We start from the raw sequence: 16,056 nt of genomic DNA, 5'->3' as shown, positions 1-16,056 counted from the left end.
TTCACCGTATTAGCCAGGATGGTCTTGATCTCCTGACCTCGTGATCCGCCCGTCTCGGCCTCCCAGAGTGCTGGGATTACAGGCTTGAGCCACCGCGCCCGGCCTAAAAACTATATTTTTAAAGGTAGCTGCAAAGCTTTGGAATATCTGCATTTTCAGATATCATTTACTAAAATATTTATTAATTTCACGTGAATGGCCATCCGGATAAGTAGGTGAGTATCTGTGATGACCATTACTTTTTTTTTTTTCATTTTATTTATAGATTTCAATGGCTAATTATTTTCTTTGAGGAATGTGTGGGTGGTTTTTGTTGTAGTGGTGTTTTCTTGTTTTAGTCTTCTTGGCTAAGCAATACATATATGATGGGAAAATAATGTGGAAATAATATAGAGGAATGAAACAAACCAGTCCCTATAGTTTAAGGCCTAGTTTCCTTTGGAATCTGGGGTTCTGAACTTGTTCTGTCAAGGGAACCACAGTGAGTAGATGAGTTGATTAAAAACTCTTGTCCTCTCTCCTCCTATACCAAATGAGGATAATTATAGTTACCTACATCTCTAGAGTCTTCTGAGTTTTAATCAGTTAATATTTGCAAAGTGTTTGGAGATATTTAAATTAAAAGTACTGAGCAATGTAATCAAAATTCTTTGTAATTATAATTGGAATCAGTTTGTGGTACCACCTTTCCTCCGTTTTTGGTTATCTTGTTCTTTCTGCCAACCCAGATGTTACTGATGGTTACTACTCAGCTCCGCACACTCTCTCGACCACTTTTCTTTTTGCAACTCACTTCAGCTTATAAATAAATAAATGGATTAATTAATTAAAAATATATAGCCAGGCCTTTAACCCCACATTTAAGTAACTACTTAATATTTGTTTTTAAAGCTCCACAGTCACTAAGAGTGAAGTCAGCCAATTATTTTCTTCTAGTGTATCATTTTTTTTCAGGTCTTCCTTCACATGATGATAAACTGGTCTTCTTGCAGCATTCCCATGCTCAGAAACTCTCATTGGCTCTTTGGCGCCCATATGGCAACATCCAAACTCTTTGGCATCCCCCAGAGGCTTTCAAAATCTGGCAGTCATTCAGTCTTATTTTTCACTGTTCCCATTCCACACTCTTCTCTCCAGACATTTACTCTATGCCCTCCCACCTTCCTGCCATTCATTAAGCTGCCATTCACCCACTGTAGGGTACATTCAGACTCTTTACAATCTTCTTTCTTATTTATTTATTTATTTATTTATTTTTGAGATAGAGTCTGTTGCCCAAGCTGGAGTGCAGTGACATGATCATGGCTCACTGCAGCCTCAACTTCTTGGACTCAAGTGATCCTCCCACCTCAGCCTCCCAGGTAGCTGGGACTACAGTTGTGCACCACCACATCTGACTAATTTTTAAGTTTTTGTAGAGACCTGGTCTCACTGTGTTGCCCAGGCTGATAATGAATTCCTGGGCTCAAGCGATCCTCCCACCTCGGCCTCCCAAAATGTTGGGATTACAAGTGTGAGCCACTGCACCTGGCCCTTTGCAAACTTCTTGACAATGTATTCCTTTATTCCCTAACTGGAAGTAACTTATTTCTCTTTATAAAATTTTATCTGTACTTTTTCTAGGTTATTTCTACCTTTATATTCTAGTTACATATTACATATATCCTACCTCCCTCCTAGACCATAAGACTGGAAAGTAGACTTCATGTGTGATGAATGAATGAACAAAAGGAAGCCTAACATATGGATGTAGTCAACTGGATGCAAATTAAAGATTTTTAAATATTGATTTGCAAGATTTCATTAAGGTCAACTCTTAATCGTTTGTATCATATATGTTAGGAATGAAATACTAATAACTTCTTCAGCATTACCATTATCTTTATAGGACTGTCTCAAATGAGCAGCCATATCTTTAAACTGTGTTTTCTCTGATTACATGCTCACAGGTAAAACCCAAAGGGGCTGGGAACAAACAAGACTTTTTTTTTTTCTTTTCTGTATGCCTGAATTATCTGTACTGTTGTTTGTTTTCCCAGCTTTGGCCATAGAAACTTAGTCCTAACATGCTAAAATTTTTGTAATTCTCTCTCTTAGAAAAAGATCACATTGTCTGAAATTTCATCCATTGAAGTAATCAAGCCTTAAAGTTGAAGGATCTTGGTCATGATTAATCCAGCCCTACAAAGTGGTATCTTAATGGCACTCACTTTAGAAAGTCGGGTTCCAGGACACACATAGCTGCAGAAAACTGTGTCCACATTTTGTAAGCTCCTTCGTTGTCATAGCCACTCTCTTCTCTGTGGCTGATATTCTAAAACTGGCAGCACATCCTGATGGTAAAAGCTTGGTTCAGGAGACAGGTAACCTATTAGCTTTACGACATTTGACAGGTTACCTAACCTCTCTGACGCATAATTGCCTCATCTATGTAATGGGGATAATAATACCCATCCTGTCTCCTTGTAAAAATCAAATTAGATGATGCCTGTGAATGTTCTGTAGTCTCTTAGACAAATGTAAGTTATGACTACAGCAAGAGTAAAAGAGCATGTTGTTATGGATATTCCTTCAGTGAAATGTCTAAGACTTGTGAGTCATGATTAAAGCTAAACTTGATATCTACTTCATTGATTTTCTTTTTAGTTCTATGTACTATATTGAATTTCCTGAGAGTGGGGCTAAGAAAGCCTTCCTAGCATTTTATAGATGTGGTTGAATTAATGGTTGTAAGCCTTAAAGCAGAATTAGACAGCATCAATGAATTTATTAAGTATAAATAAATATATAATCTACTTAGCAATACTGCACAGCCTCTTTATCTTATGTGTAATAAAGAGTCATCCGAAGGCTGAAAATGAAAATTGTCCTGGAAGCTGTTGTTTAATCTTTGATTATTTCCTAATGCAGTATATAAAATTACTCATTGAAAGCTCAGCAGAATAGTAGGAAATTAAAAGGCTGAAAACTACAAATTTTGCTATTATTGTTATTACTATTACTGATTACTTCCCAAGTCTCTTATTGATCTGTTAGAAACAGAGCTACACAGGAAATAGTAGGACAGCTAGTATGTGGTAGTGTTATCTGCTTTTTAATTATTCAAGTAAAGTTTTATCCCATTAAAGGAACTCAAGAAGTTGGTTGTGGCTGATAATTGCCATCTGTCAAATTCCTTAGAGCAGGGGTCCCCAACCCCCAGGCCATGGATTGTTACCAGTCCCTGGCCTGTTAGGAACCAGGCTGCACAGTAGGAAGTGAGTGGTGGGCGAGCAAGCATTGCCATCTGAGCTCTGTCTTCTTTCAGATCAGCAGTGGCATTAGATTCTCATAGGAGCGTGAGCCCTATTGTGAACTGCACATACAAGGGATCTAGGTTGCATGCTTATGAGAACCCAACTCCTTATGAGAATTTAATTGATGATCTAAGGTGGAACTGTTTCATCCCAAAACCATCCCCCCTGCTACCCCCAGACCGTGGAAAAATTGTCTTCCACAAAACTGGTTCCTGGTGCCAAAAAGGTTGGGACTGCTGCCTTAGAGTTTATAATTTGGGGTTAGCACAGCCTATATTTACCTAAGAATTTCAATGAGTTCACTGATCTTTCCAAATGAAAAGCCTTCTTACGAAAATTATATTCAAACTGTCTTTTCTCTTAGTTTAATAAACCTATAAGTAAGTTTTTACTGAGTACTGCTATTACATTTTTCTCAGTTAAGCATTTTGGGGGCTCAGACATGATCCATTCCCTCAAAGAACTTACCTTCCAGCTGAAGACTGACCAGAATGAGCAAATATGGTTAACAATTAACAAGTGAGCAGGCCAGCCTGGCCAACATGGTGAAACCCCATCTCTACTAAAAACACAAAAATTAGCCAGGCATTTTGGTGGGTGCCTGTAATCCCAGCTAGCTGGGAGATTGAGGCAGGAGAATTGCTTGAACCCAGGAGGCGGAGAATGCAGTGAGCCGAGATCACACCATTGCACTCCAGCCTGGGCAACAGAGCAAGACTCTGTCTCAGGAAAAAACAAAAAACAAAACAAACAAAACAAACAAACAAAAAAACAAGTGAGAAGGGAATCAAGTACTACGCAAGATGTGGAATTTTAGGGAAGGCAGGCAGTGTATGCTGGAGTAATTAGAAAAAGGGGCATGCATGATTTGATGTTTGAACTGGATTATGAAGGATAAGCAAGATTTAGGCAGCGAGCGAGGGGGAGAGAGAAGAGTTTGTCAGAAGAATGGAATAAGTCAGGAGGCAGTAATGTGTATGGCACTCTAAGGGCTCTGTCCTGATCAGACTGGAAGTGATGAAGCATTGAGTACTTTGAGAAAGTTAGCTAAGAAGGGTGAGGGCAGATTTTGGAGAGTGTTGAATATCAGAGAGAAGACATTAGATTTGAGCAGATAGAACAAAAAGCCATTGCCAGTTTTTGTGTAAGAGAATAATAATATGAGAGTGGTTAGCCAGGAAGTGGTCATCAGAGTTGAATGGAGCAGAAGGAGTGTCTGATACAGCATGGAGATGTTGTGGTCACAAAATGAGGTGGTGAGGGCTGAGCCAAGATGGTGGCAGTGGGATGGATAAAAAGGGATGGCCAGGAGAAATATTTTAAAGGAAAAATTAACAGGACATCTTTACTGACTAGATTGGAAGGCTATACAGGAAATATATTGTCAAACTTGATTCCAGGATTTCTATCCTATGCCTGGGTTGCCCAAAGCAGGAAACCATTGTTAGAAACAGAAAAGGTAGGCGATACCACTGTTCTAACAAAAAGTATTGAGTTTGGTGTCGCACCCATTTGACTTCAAGGCCTTGCAAGTGAGTAGACAGAATTGCAGAAGTGCCACTCAGAGAGCAGGGCTTGCAATGTGGGGTTAGACTTTGTCACCATTTTATTAATTCCTAATTCTATGCAGATGCTCAGCTTGAGGAATGCCCATGTTTGGGCTTCAGAATGAAAGCCAAGTAATATTTACTCAGATGCCAATTTTCCCTCTGAAATATTTGCTTGTGGAACTGAGAAAACAACATAGAAAGCATTACTTATTTTTCTCATAAAAAAGTTATTAATAAAAAGATAAGATCAGTGAAAAGCAGAATAAACTAGAAGCCAAGTATAGAAAATGGTATCATTCAAAGACTCATTACTGTAGTGGTGATAACAAAACAATATTCCAACAGCTTAAGATGCCTCAGTACTTTGGACCATTTTTAAGTAGTTAGTGTGGGCACTTAGTAAATGTGTATTAAACTATAGTTCATTAATTCTTTTTTTTTTTTTTTTGAGATGGAGTTTCACTCTTGTCACCCAGGCTGCATTTTTGCTTTCTTAGTGGTATATAAAATGTTGTGTTTCACAATGATGGTATCTTAGATTTGATTAAATATGGTATTAAAAAATAGCTGATCACAGAAAGTCTCTACCAGTGTGACGTAGATGGCTAAAGTATTCCAAATTTGCAACCTTTTGTTGACCTAAATAAGAGGTGCCCCTTGGGTTGTTTTTATTTGGACTGGGAATATTAGGAGAAAGCTTTTTTCATTCAGTGGTGTAAGTACCATCTACCAGAAATAGAAACCCCCATGGAGGATCTATTTCTTTGATGGTACAGGACTCAGAACATTCACAAAGATTTAGTTATTAGCAGAACAGACATCTGTATTTTATTCAAACGAATTTGCCCTTCCTAATCTGAGAACACTGTGCAATCTAAGCAGTTCTAAGCATGTTTGCTATTCGTGCAAAGTGAGAGTAAATCTAAAATAAATTTTTTTGTGTGTTTAGGGATGGTAATAAAGTCTCTTAGTGGTTGAAAATGTTATTTCTTACAAAAGTGGAGAATATTTGCTTTTCAATACCAGAGTTTTCAGCCATTTCTGCATTCTGACCTATTGATTGGAGGTAGGTTGCCTTTGAATTCAGTAAAACTTCATGGGCAGAAACAGTTCCTTTTCCTACTTATTTGGATAGCATGACGGTCATTGCATGATGTGTCTTTTTGTAAGTCCATGCCTCAGAACTGAGAAGTAGGAATAAAATTAGTGTCAGGGCTGGGAATGCTACTCTTTGCTGCTGAGAGACACAATACTTCAGGTAAGTGATTCTGAAGTCCTTCACCACCTGACGGTAACCTTGGGTTGGTTCATAGGTATGTTTTCATTTTGCTCGTTCATCCATTTTAATTGGCTTCCTAGAGCATGCTTGTAGAGGTAGAGCCAAATTTAGAGTAGAGCAACCCTCTGGCAAACAGGAAGAGATTAATTTTGTGGTATGCTTTTAAGGGACTTCCCAGGAAACTTCAAAAGCAGAAAAAGAAGCACTAGCTGCCTAGTCCAAAATGTGTAAAATACCACTCAGCTTTTTAAAAGTAGGATAAACTCAGAGCACATACACACACACAGGACCACTTCTCCAGTAAAAAGAAAAGTTGAGCTTTCTTAGCTAGATGTGTGTATTAGCCAGAAAAAGCCAAGGAGTGAAGGGTTTTAGAGAATTGGAGGAGATAAAGTGGAGTATGCATATGGGAAGCATTTGAAATTGACTTAAATGCCTTTTTAATGCTGACTTTTTCAGTTTTCTCCTTACCAGACACATTGTTTTCATGATATCAGCCCCAGGCATAGACACATCATTAAAATGAACATGTCAAAAATGATTTCTGTTTAGAAATAAGCAAAACATTTTCAGTTGTGACCACCCAGGTGTAGAATAAAGAACAGTGGAATTGGGAGCCCTTAGTTCTAACATAAACTTTCTTCATGACATGAGGCAAGTCTTCTATGGCCTTTGGTTTCCTTATCTGTAAAACAGGATGGCTCAATGAAATTATCTTTCTTCTTTGCTATAATAGAGTATCTCTGTGGGAAGAGAAAAAGAAAAGTCAATTTAAAGGCTCCTTATAGTTCCCCAACTGCTGTTTTATTGTGCTATTCATGCCTAGACATCACAGAGCTAGAAAGGCCCATCAGACCCCTCAGGCCGCTGCTGTTCCTGTCACACATTCCTGCAAAGGACCATGTTGCTAACTTGAAAAAAATTACTATTACACTTGCAGTTGTTGCTTAGTAACATTTCTGATTTTGTGTTTCTTGTGACAGCATGAACAGAGATCATTAAAAATTAAACTTACAAAGCTGCTAAAGTGGGAGGAAGGAGAACCTGAAGCCACAATTTTTGCACTTGCTTAGAAGCTATCTAATCTCAGATTTATATGCTAGATCTTGGGGAAACACTGCACGTCTCTGGTTTATATTAAACCACATACAGCACGCTACTGACACTGATTTGTGTCTGGTGCAGCTGGAGTTTATCACCAAGACATAAAAAAACCTTGACCCTGCAGAATGGCCTGGAATTGCAATCAGATGGGCCACATGGCATCCCAGTGAAAGAAAGCCCTAACCAGTTTTTTGTCTTGTTTCTGCTTTCTCCCTACAGTTCCACCAGGTGAGAAGAGTGATGACCATCCTTTTCCTTACTATGGTTATTTCATACTTTGGTTGCATGAAGGCTGCCCCCATGAAAGAAGCAAACATCCGAGGACAAGGTGGCTTGGCCTACCCAGGTGTGCGGACCCATGGGACTCTGGAGAGCGTGAATGGGCCCAAGGCAGGTTCAAGAGGCCTGACATCATTGGCTGACACTTTTGAACATGTGATAGAAGAGCTGTTGGATGAGGACCAGAAAGTTCGGCCCAATGAAGAAAACAGTAAGGACGCAGACTTGTACACGTCCAGGGTGATGCTCAGTAGTCAAGTGCCTTTGGAGCCTCCTCTTCTCTTTCTGCTGGAGGAATACAAAAATTACCTGGATGCTGCAAACATGTCCATGAGGGTCCGGCGCCACTCTGACCCTGCCCGCCGAGGGGAGCTGAGCGTGTGTGACAGTATTAGCGAGTGGGTAACGGCGGCAGACAAAAAGACTGCAGTGGACATGTCGGGCGGGACGGTCACAGTCCTTGAAAAGGTCCCTGTATCGAAAGGCCAACTGAAGCAATACTTCTACGAGACCAAGTGCAATCCCATGGGTTACACAAAAGAAGGCTGCAGGGGCATAGACAAAAGGCATTGGAACTCCCAGTGCCGAACTACCCAGTCGTATGTGCGGGCCCTTACCATGGATAGCAAAAAGAGAATTGGCTGGCGATTCATAAGGATAGACACTTCTTGTGTATGTACATTGACCATTAAAAGGGGAAGATAGTGGATTTATGTTGTATAGATTATATTGAGACAAAAATTATCTATTTGTATATATACATAACAGGGTAAATTATTCAGTTAAGAAAAAAATAATTTTATGAACTGCATGTATAAATGAAGTTTATACAGTACAGTGGTTCTACAATCTATTTATTGGACATGTCCATGACCAGAAGGGAAACAGTCATTTGCGCACAACTTTAAAAAGTCTGCATTACATTCCTTGATAATGTTGTGGTTTGTTGCCGTTGCCAAGAATTGAAAACATAAAAAGTTTAAAAAAAAATAATAAATTGCATGCTGCTTTAATTGTGAATTGATAATAAACTGTCCTCTTTCAGAAAACAGACACACACACACACACAACAAAAATTTGAACCAAAACATTCCGTTTACATTTTAGACAGTAAGTATCTTCGTTCTTGTTAGTACTATATCTGTTTTACTGCTTTTAACTTCTGATAGCGTTGGAATTAAAACAATGTCAAGGTGCTGTTGTCATTGCTTTACTGGCTTAGGGGATGGGGGATGGGAGGGGTATATTTTTGTTTGTTTTGTGTTTTCTTTTTTGTTTGTTTGTTTTGTTTTTTAGTTCCCACAGGGAGTAGAGATGGGGAAAGAATTCCTTCAATATGTATTCTGGTTGATAAAAGATACATTTGTATGTTGTGAAGATGTCTGCAATATCAATCAGATGACTGGAAAGTGAATAAAAATTAAGGCAACTGAACAAAAAATGCTCACACTCCACATCCCATGATGCACCTCCCAGGCCCCGCTCATTCTTTGGGCATTGGTCAGAGTAAGCTGCTTTTGACGGAAGGACTTATGTTTGCTCAGAACACATTCTTTCCCCCCCTCCCCCTCTGGTCTCCTCTTTGTTTTGTTTTGAGGAAGAAAAATCAGTTGCGCGCTCTGAAATATGTTACCACTACTGTGAACAAGTGGACACATCGTGTCACATCATGACACACTCATAGTATAAGCATGGAGAACAGTGACTTTTTTTTTTAGAACAGAAAACAACAAAAAATAACCCCAAAATGAAGATTATTTTTTACAAGGAGTAAACATTTGCGTAAATCATGGTAAAGCTTAAAAAAAAACTCATGGTAAGGCTTAACAATGTCTTGCAAGCAAAAGGTAGAGCCCTGTATCAACCCAGGAACACCTAGATCAGAACAGGAATCCACATTGCCAGTGACATGAGACTGAACAGCCAAATGGAGGCTATGTGGAGCTGGCATAGCATTTACCAGCAGTGCGGGAGGAATTTCTGAGTGGCCATCCCAAGGTCTAGGTGGAGGTGGGGCATGGTATTTGAGACATTCCAAAAGGAAGGCCTCTGAAGGACCCTTCAGAGGTGGCTCTGGAATGACATGTGTCAAGCTGCTTGGACCTCGTGCTTTAAGTGCCTACATTATCTAACTGTGCTCAAGAGGTTCTCGACTGGAGGACCACACTCAAGCCGACTTATGCCCTCCATCCCACCTCTGGATAATTTTGCATAAAATTGGATTAGCCTGGAGCAGGTTGGGAGCCAAATGTGGCATTTGTGATCATGAGATTGATGCAATGAGATAGAAGATGTTTGCTACCTGAACACTTAATGCTTTGAAACTAGACTTGAGGAAACCAGGGTTTATCTTTTGAGAACTTTTGGTAAGGGGAAAGGGAACAGGAAAAGAAACCCCAAACTCAGGCCGAATGATCAAGGGGACCCATAGGAAATCTTGTCCAGAGACAAGACTTCGGGAAGGTGTCTGGACATTCAGAACACCAAGACTTGAAGGTGCCTTGCTCAATGGAAGAGGCCAGGACAGAGCTGACAAAATTTTGCTCCCCAGTGAAGGCCACAGCAACCTTCTTCCCATCCTGTCTGTTCATGGAGAGGGTCCCTGCCTCACCTCTGCCATTTTGGGTTAGAAGTCAAGTTGGGAGGCTGAAATAGTGGTTCTTGGAAAAATGGATCCCCACTGAAAACTAGTGCTCTAAGCCCATTCAGCCCATTTCACACCTGAAAATGTTAGTGATCACCACTTGGACCAGCGTCCTTAAGTATCAGAAAGCCCCAAGCAATTGCTGCATCTTAGTAGGGTGAGGGATAAGCAAAAGAGGATGCTCACCATAACCCAGGAATGAAGATACCATCAGCAAAGAATTACAATTTGTTCGATCTTTCTTTTAGAGCTAGTCTGTCTTTCACAGTACCATCTGAATACCTCTTTGAGAAGGAAGACTTTACATAGTATAGGTTTGTTTTGTGTTATTTGAAAATATTATTTTTGTAATTATTTTTAATATGTAAGGAATTCTTGGAATATCTGCTATATGTTAACTTTATGCATCTTCCTTTCGAGGGACGAATTTAAAACAAACCCCCATCACAATCTTAAAGGATTGCAAGGGCCAGATCTGTTAAGTGGTTTCATAGGAGACACATCCAGCAATTGTGTGGTCAGTGGCTCTTTTACCCAATAAGATACATCACAGTCACATGCTTGATGGTTTATGTTGACCTAAGATTTATTTTGTTAAAATCTCTCTCTGTTGTGTTCGTTCTTGTTCTGTTTTTTAAAGTCTTGCTGTGGTCTCTTTGTGGCAGAAGTGTTTCATGCATGGCAGCAGGCCTGTTGCTTTTTTATGGTGATTCCCATTGAAAATGTAAGTAAATGTCTGTGGCCTTGTTCTCTCTATGGTAAAGATATTATTCACCATGTAAAACAAAAAACAGTATTTATTGTATTTTAGTATATTTATATAATTATGTTATTGAAAAAAATTGGCATTAAAACTTAACCGCATCAGAAGCCTATTGTAAATACAAGTTCTATTTAAGTGTACTAATTAACATATAATATATGTTTTAAATATAGAATTTTTAATGTTTTTAAATATATTTTCAAAGTACATAAAATCTGGGGGTTCTGGGTTTTTTTCTCTTTACTGTAAAACAAACATGAAAACGTGTTTTATTATAAATACGTGTGTTCCTTGCTTTAAGACTAATCTGACTAGTTTTAGCAATTAAACAGCCCTCCAGAGAGGATACTTATTTGAAAGCCTGGGAGGCCAATCCTGCAGTCTGTGAGCTTTTGAGAAGTTGTAGGATTGGATCTGTCTTCCATGTTGTAAGATGGGAGTGTCATTTTCTCGGACACTTGAAAGTTTTACCCCTTTGAAGTGATATACTTTCATCAGATACCAAACCATGTATCCTAGCAACATCAGGATCCACGAATCACGGCTGGCTGGCTGGCTCTATCTGATTATAAAATAACTGTTAAAAAAAAATCAAAGTAGGTTTACTTACAGATAATGAGAATAAATTGGCCCAAATTTAGAAAGTCAAGTACTGGAAAAAGAAAAAGAAATTCAATATTTGGAGACAGGTCACATACTCACAGTTTAGCAATGGTGCCATTTGCAGTATGTATTTGTATCCATAGCACTGATTTAATTTTTGTACGTGGAGCACACAGATTTTATATCATAGTACCCACAATCTAACAGATTGCTAGGATTTCTAAAAGGATTTGCCTCCGTGATGGCTGCCAAGCCGCTGGGTAATTTAGTTAAAGTGTTTAAAGTTATCACTAAATCTTAGGGAAATAAATGGAAGGATTTTAAATCAGAGAAAGGGCCATTAAGGAAAAAAAGCATCTGTTCTTACTCTTCAGCCTCCCCATTTGAACACTGACAACCCATCCCATAACGTGGTGAACTATATCTGTGCAATGTATCATTTCTATTTCTAAACATACACACATGGTTTCCTCTTGTATTGTCTTATAAATAAGGATCAGGAAAGTCATAACAAACATTGACTTGTGTTGTGTATACGGAAAAACAGATCGAAAGAGATGAATTACTCTATCCTAATCTGTCCAGTGAACTTGAAAAGTACTCTAAACTCTAAGAGAAGCCCTTGACTGCCAGTCATGACAGCCTAGCCATGGAATTAGAACTTTGATAAACTTCAGGCTTGACCAATTTTCATAGTCAGAGGATCAAAATATTTTTTAAATAGTTGAGTAAAAAAAGTAAAAATTAAACATGACATCCAAATTACTTGAAGTTAAACGAGTTTGGTAAACATGACTGACAGTTTTCATTAGAAGATGAGGTTGGAGAAAAAACCAAAATAGAGACATCTATTAAATTATCCAACTTGGAGTTAATAGGAGTAACCAATGTGTACTGCATTCATTGAGTAAGCAGTTAAACTTGTTTAATTATTAAGATGCCTGGAAATAACTCAGATCATTGCTTTGATCTGTTGTTTTTCACCATACTGATAAGCCTCTGTGGTGATTAGTTGTGTCTATGAAATCTTTTTATGAGCTAGACTAATTCTATGAATAATAAGACAGTTCCGAATGAGAACCTGGACTAAATCTTAGAATGGGTCAGTGTTAAATTGTTCCTCATTCATTTAAGTGGCTTCTAGATCTGGATAAAATGTCAAATACTTTTTGAACTGCAACAAATGGCTTCAGGCATTGCCTCAGTTCAGCCAGCACCCCCAGTAGTGTTAAGGTTTAAGCTTATTGTAAAACATACATGTCTCCCTCATGTTCTAACATCAAGCCTGGTCTATAAGTTAAAGTGGAAATGGCTGCATATTTTGACAAACCATTGTTAAGTAAAGACTGTTAATTGGGATAAAAAACAATATATGTGTACATAAATTTAGGAAGATGAAGTGTTTAGCTTGCAAAAAGCCATTCACAGATTTGATCCAACCTCAAAATGTTGACCAGCAAAATTAGTGTTTGATGGAACACAGGCCATCCTTTTAGCTGTGGGTTTTTAAACTGTGGTTTTAAAGGTTGGTTGGCTGCTTGGTTTGGGGACAATCGTGGGTAATGGTTGGGAATCTGACTTTTGTTGGTTACACTGAACTAACTGGTGGTTGGTGAACTCCCCACCTAATAGCTAAACTTAGCAACTAGAGTGGGTGAAGCCACTCCAAACCAGCCCATGTTTATGGACATTCCTTCTAATAAACACCCTGCCTGCATGTCTATCCCCAGCCTTGTGAGTATGATCATCCATTCTCTCAATTCTGGCCACCATTTGAATTATTTGTAGGGAATAAAAGGCAAAGTCCTTTTTAGTAAGTGATTATTTGCAGGAAATTACTTGAAGACTATGTTTAAATATTAACAGAAAAAATACTGTGACCTTACACATTATCATCATTGAGAAGACCCATTTCTGTGGCACTCTGTAGGATTTCTATAGGCCTTTACCTCACCCCCACCCCCTAATTATTTACAAGGCACAGAGCACCAGATTAGGAGCTCTTTAGCCTGGCATTTGCTTTTCTAAGAACAATCCTGTGTGCTTGGTAATGTCAGTACCATGGAATTGTAAAAAGCAGGCCTTCCAATTAAACCTCACCACACAAACAATAAACAAGACCTTTGCATTTAAGTGTCAACTGCTATTTTATATCTGGCAAAACAAAAGTCCTTTCCTTTAGAAAAATAAGCCTATCTGTCCTGAAAAAAGCCTCACACACAATGTTGTAGTTAATGACAGGACTTGTCTCAAGTCTGTAAATGACCAAAAAGTGTTAGTTGAAATCCTGAGCTTGAGGTGTATGTTCTACATTTAGAAAGGACATAAAGATGCTTCTGCAGCGCTGCACTTTGGTACTGTATTCTATTTCAAATGGTTCCTTAGAAACCAGGGGTTGGTCTGCATAGAACGTCTGAACCCAGGGGAAATATTTTCGTCTGGCTTAAGTGCTCACAATTTGAAAAAATCCATATCAAGTACTGCAGTACACATTTAAATTTATTTAGTCAAGCTGCATTCTCCATTGAGCCCTAACATTTAAAAAATAGTTGCTAAACTGGGATTTGGTGCATATCAGGAAGGAAAGAGGAAAAAGACATAAAACAGAAACCTTACCCAGCAGAGACCTTCTCCAACAGATACCAAGCAGTGTTTACTTGGAGATAACAGTACCCACACTCTCCTCCAGTTAGACTCATGCAGTGATCTCAAAGTGTGGACTGCAACCAGCATCTGCATCTCTGGGAACTTGTTACAAATGCAAATTCTCAGTTCCCATCCTAGACTTACTAAATAAGAAGCTCTGGGGGTAGAGGACAACAATCTTGAGTTTTAACAACCCGTCTAGGTGATTCTGTGCCCACTCAAATTTGAGGATCATTCGACTAAGGGGATTAAACAGCCTTTCACATGTTCTAGATAATAGGAAGATGGCACATCCCAAGAATTTGGAACTTTGAGATCTGATCCCAATCATGTCACTACCTCTTTTCTTGGCCCTGAAAACATCAAACCATCTATGTTTGCATTTCCTAAACAACGCAAAAGTGATGGGTGCTCGCAGGTGGAGCAATGCTTAGTGTTGTAAGAGAAGAGTGCACTGATGGTTTGAAAGTGAGCATGCAAAAATATGAGCCAGGAAAGCCCAGTGCCATTCACATTCAACAATTTTTTTTTCTTTCAAAGCAACAGCAGTAGTGGATTCGGGACCCAGAGCATGTAGTCGTTTGTAACACATTTGGAACGACTGTGAGAAATGAGAAGCAACATGCAGCAAATTAATAAGGAAAAGATTATTCCATCTGGGGAGCTGGGCTCTGCACATGCCAACACAGCCCATTCTCTGTGAAATAGCGTTTTATAGGTCACAAATTAAATCAGCATCCTGAATTAATCAGATATTAACATCCAGCTGAGGAAATCTAGGTTCACACCTCCAGAATGACCAGACTATAAATTCAAAGGGCTTCCCCAGACTTTGTGGCAAAGCTTTTCCATATTGTAGGAACTGGTTTCTGGAAATGAGGACCTCAACATAGCTATTCCCATCTCTGTGTGTATGCGTATGTGTGTGTGCACACTCCTGCACATTTTACACTGCAAATTGCATTAAAAGATTTTTCTATTTCTGGGATGGACAGGAGGGTGTCCAATCCATTAGGCAATACGGAAGCCTGAATTCTAACAAGCCTACCTTGGAAAGCCAGGTATCTTGGTAGTTCAATCATTAGGTTGGCCAACCCTTTCCAGTATCTGAGCCTCCATGCCCTCATGTGTCAGAGGAAGAGGCTGAACTTGGAGGATCTCCCAAGAGGATGGTCTTGGAGGTAAATTTCAGTTTTAAGACTACAATTTCATTCTTCCTACTTTATTATTTGCCATTAAAAGAGATTAAAGCGGTTTCTGAAGCACTTAAAGGCTGGAATGCATTCTGAGATAATTCACTGTGCATCGCCTGCCTCCCTCCATAGTTGGTGTCCTTATTTCTTGGCACTTGCCACAAGATTAAAAGCAGGAGGCACCTCGAGTTACTGTGGTGGTTGGGGAGGATGTGACCCAAGGAATGTTTCTACTTCATATGCAACTATAAAATTATTACCAACTGTCTGACAAGCAGGCAGAAAATACCTTGGGGAAGGTGCCCAAATATTCTTCAAGATGCAAACTTTCTACCGGGCTCTAACCTTACTTTCAAAGCCAGGCAATGCATTTACCTTTGTTTTATGTCACTCATTCAACTGTATGACATGGTGCCTGGCAAGGAGAGATTCCTTGTGTTTTGCCAAGTTGCAGAGTCAGGAAACTCTGAATGAAACTGCTGAATTAGCATCCTGTAGAGTCACTGTTTATTATAGAGTTCTCTGAATGAAATGGGTTTGCATCTCTGTTCTTTGGGGCTTTATAAATTCACCAAGGATGTACAGCTCCCAGCCTGCTTCACCACCACCCCCGAGCACTCTGGATAATTCCTCCTCTTGAGAGGATGGCCTTGAGAACGTGTCTCATAACAAATCACAGCAACACCACATTCAGCAGCA

General features: G+C 39.2%; 1 protein-coding gene across 11 annotated transcripts in view; it reads left to right on the top strand.

Moving 5' to 3' along the window:
* BDNF (brain-derived neurotrophic factor) overlaps positions 1–11,129 on the top strand; it is a 78,551-nt gene extending 67,422 nt beyond the window's left edge. For 10 of the 11 annotated variants that reach the window (XM_011964719.1, XM_011964723.1, XM_011964722.1 and 7 more), the window contains exon 2: positions 7,449–11,129. In XM_011964719.1, coding sequence (XP_011820109.1) covers positions 7,449–8,213 — 765 coding nt within the window. In that variant the 3' untranslated portion in view covers positions 8,214–11,129. Of the gene's footprint in view, positions 1–7,446 lie in introns of all 11 variants that reach the window. The other variant, XM_011964716.1, reaches the window with a different exon arrangement.
* Positions 11,130–16,056: the final 4,927 nt, after the last annotated feature.

The sequence above is a fragment of the Mandrillus leucophaeus genome, unplaced genomic scaffold (genome assembly GCF_000951045.1).
Source record: "Mandrillus leucophaeus isolate KB7577 unplaced genomic scaffold, Mleu.le_1.0 Scaffold700, whole genome shotgun sequence".
Classification (NCBI taxonomy): domain Eukaryota; kingdom Metazoa; phylum Chordata; class Mammalia; order Primates; family Cercopithecidae; genus Mandrillus; species Mandrillus leucophaeus.
The sequence above is the reverse complement of the archived record's forward strand: the minus strand, read 5'-3'. Positions and strand labels throughout refer to the sequence as shown.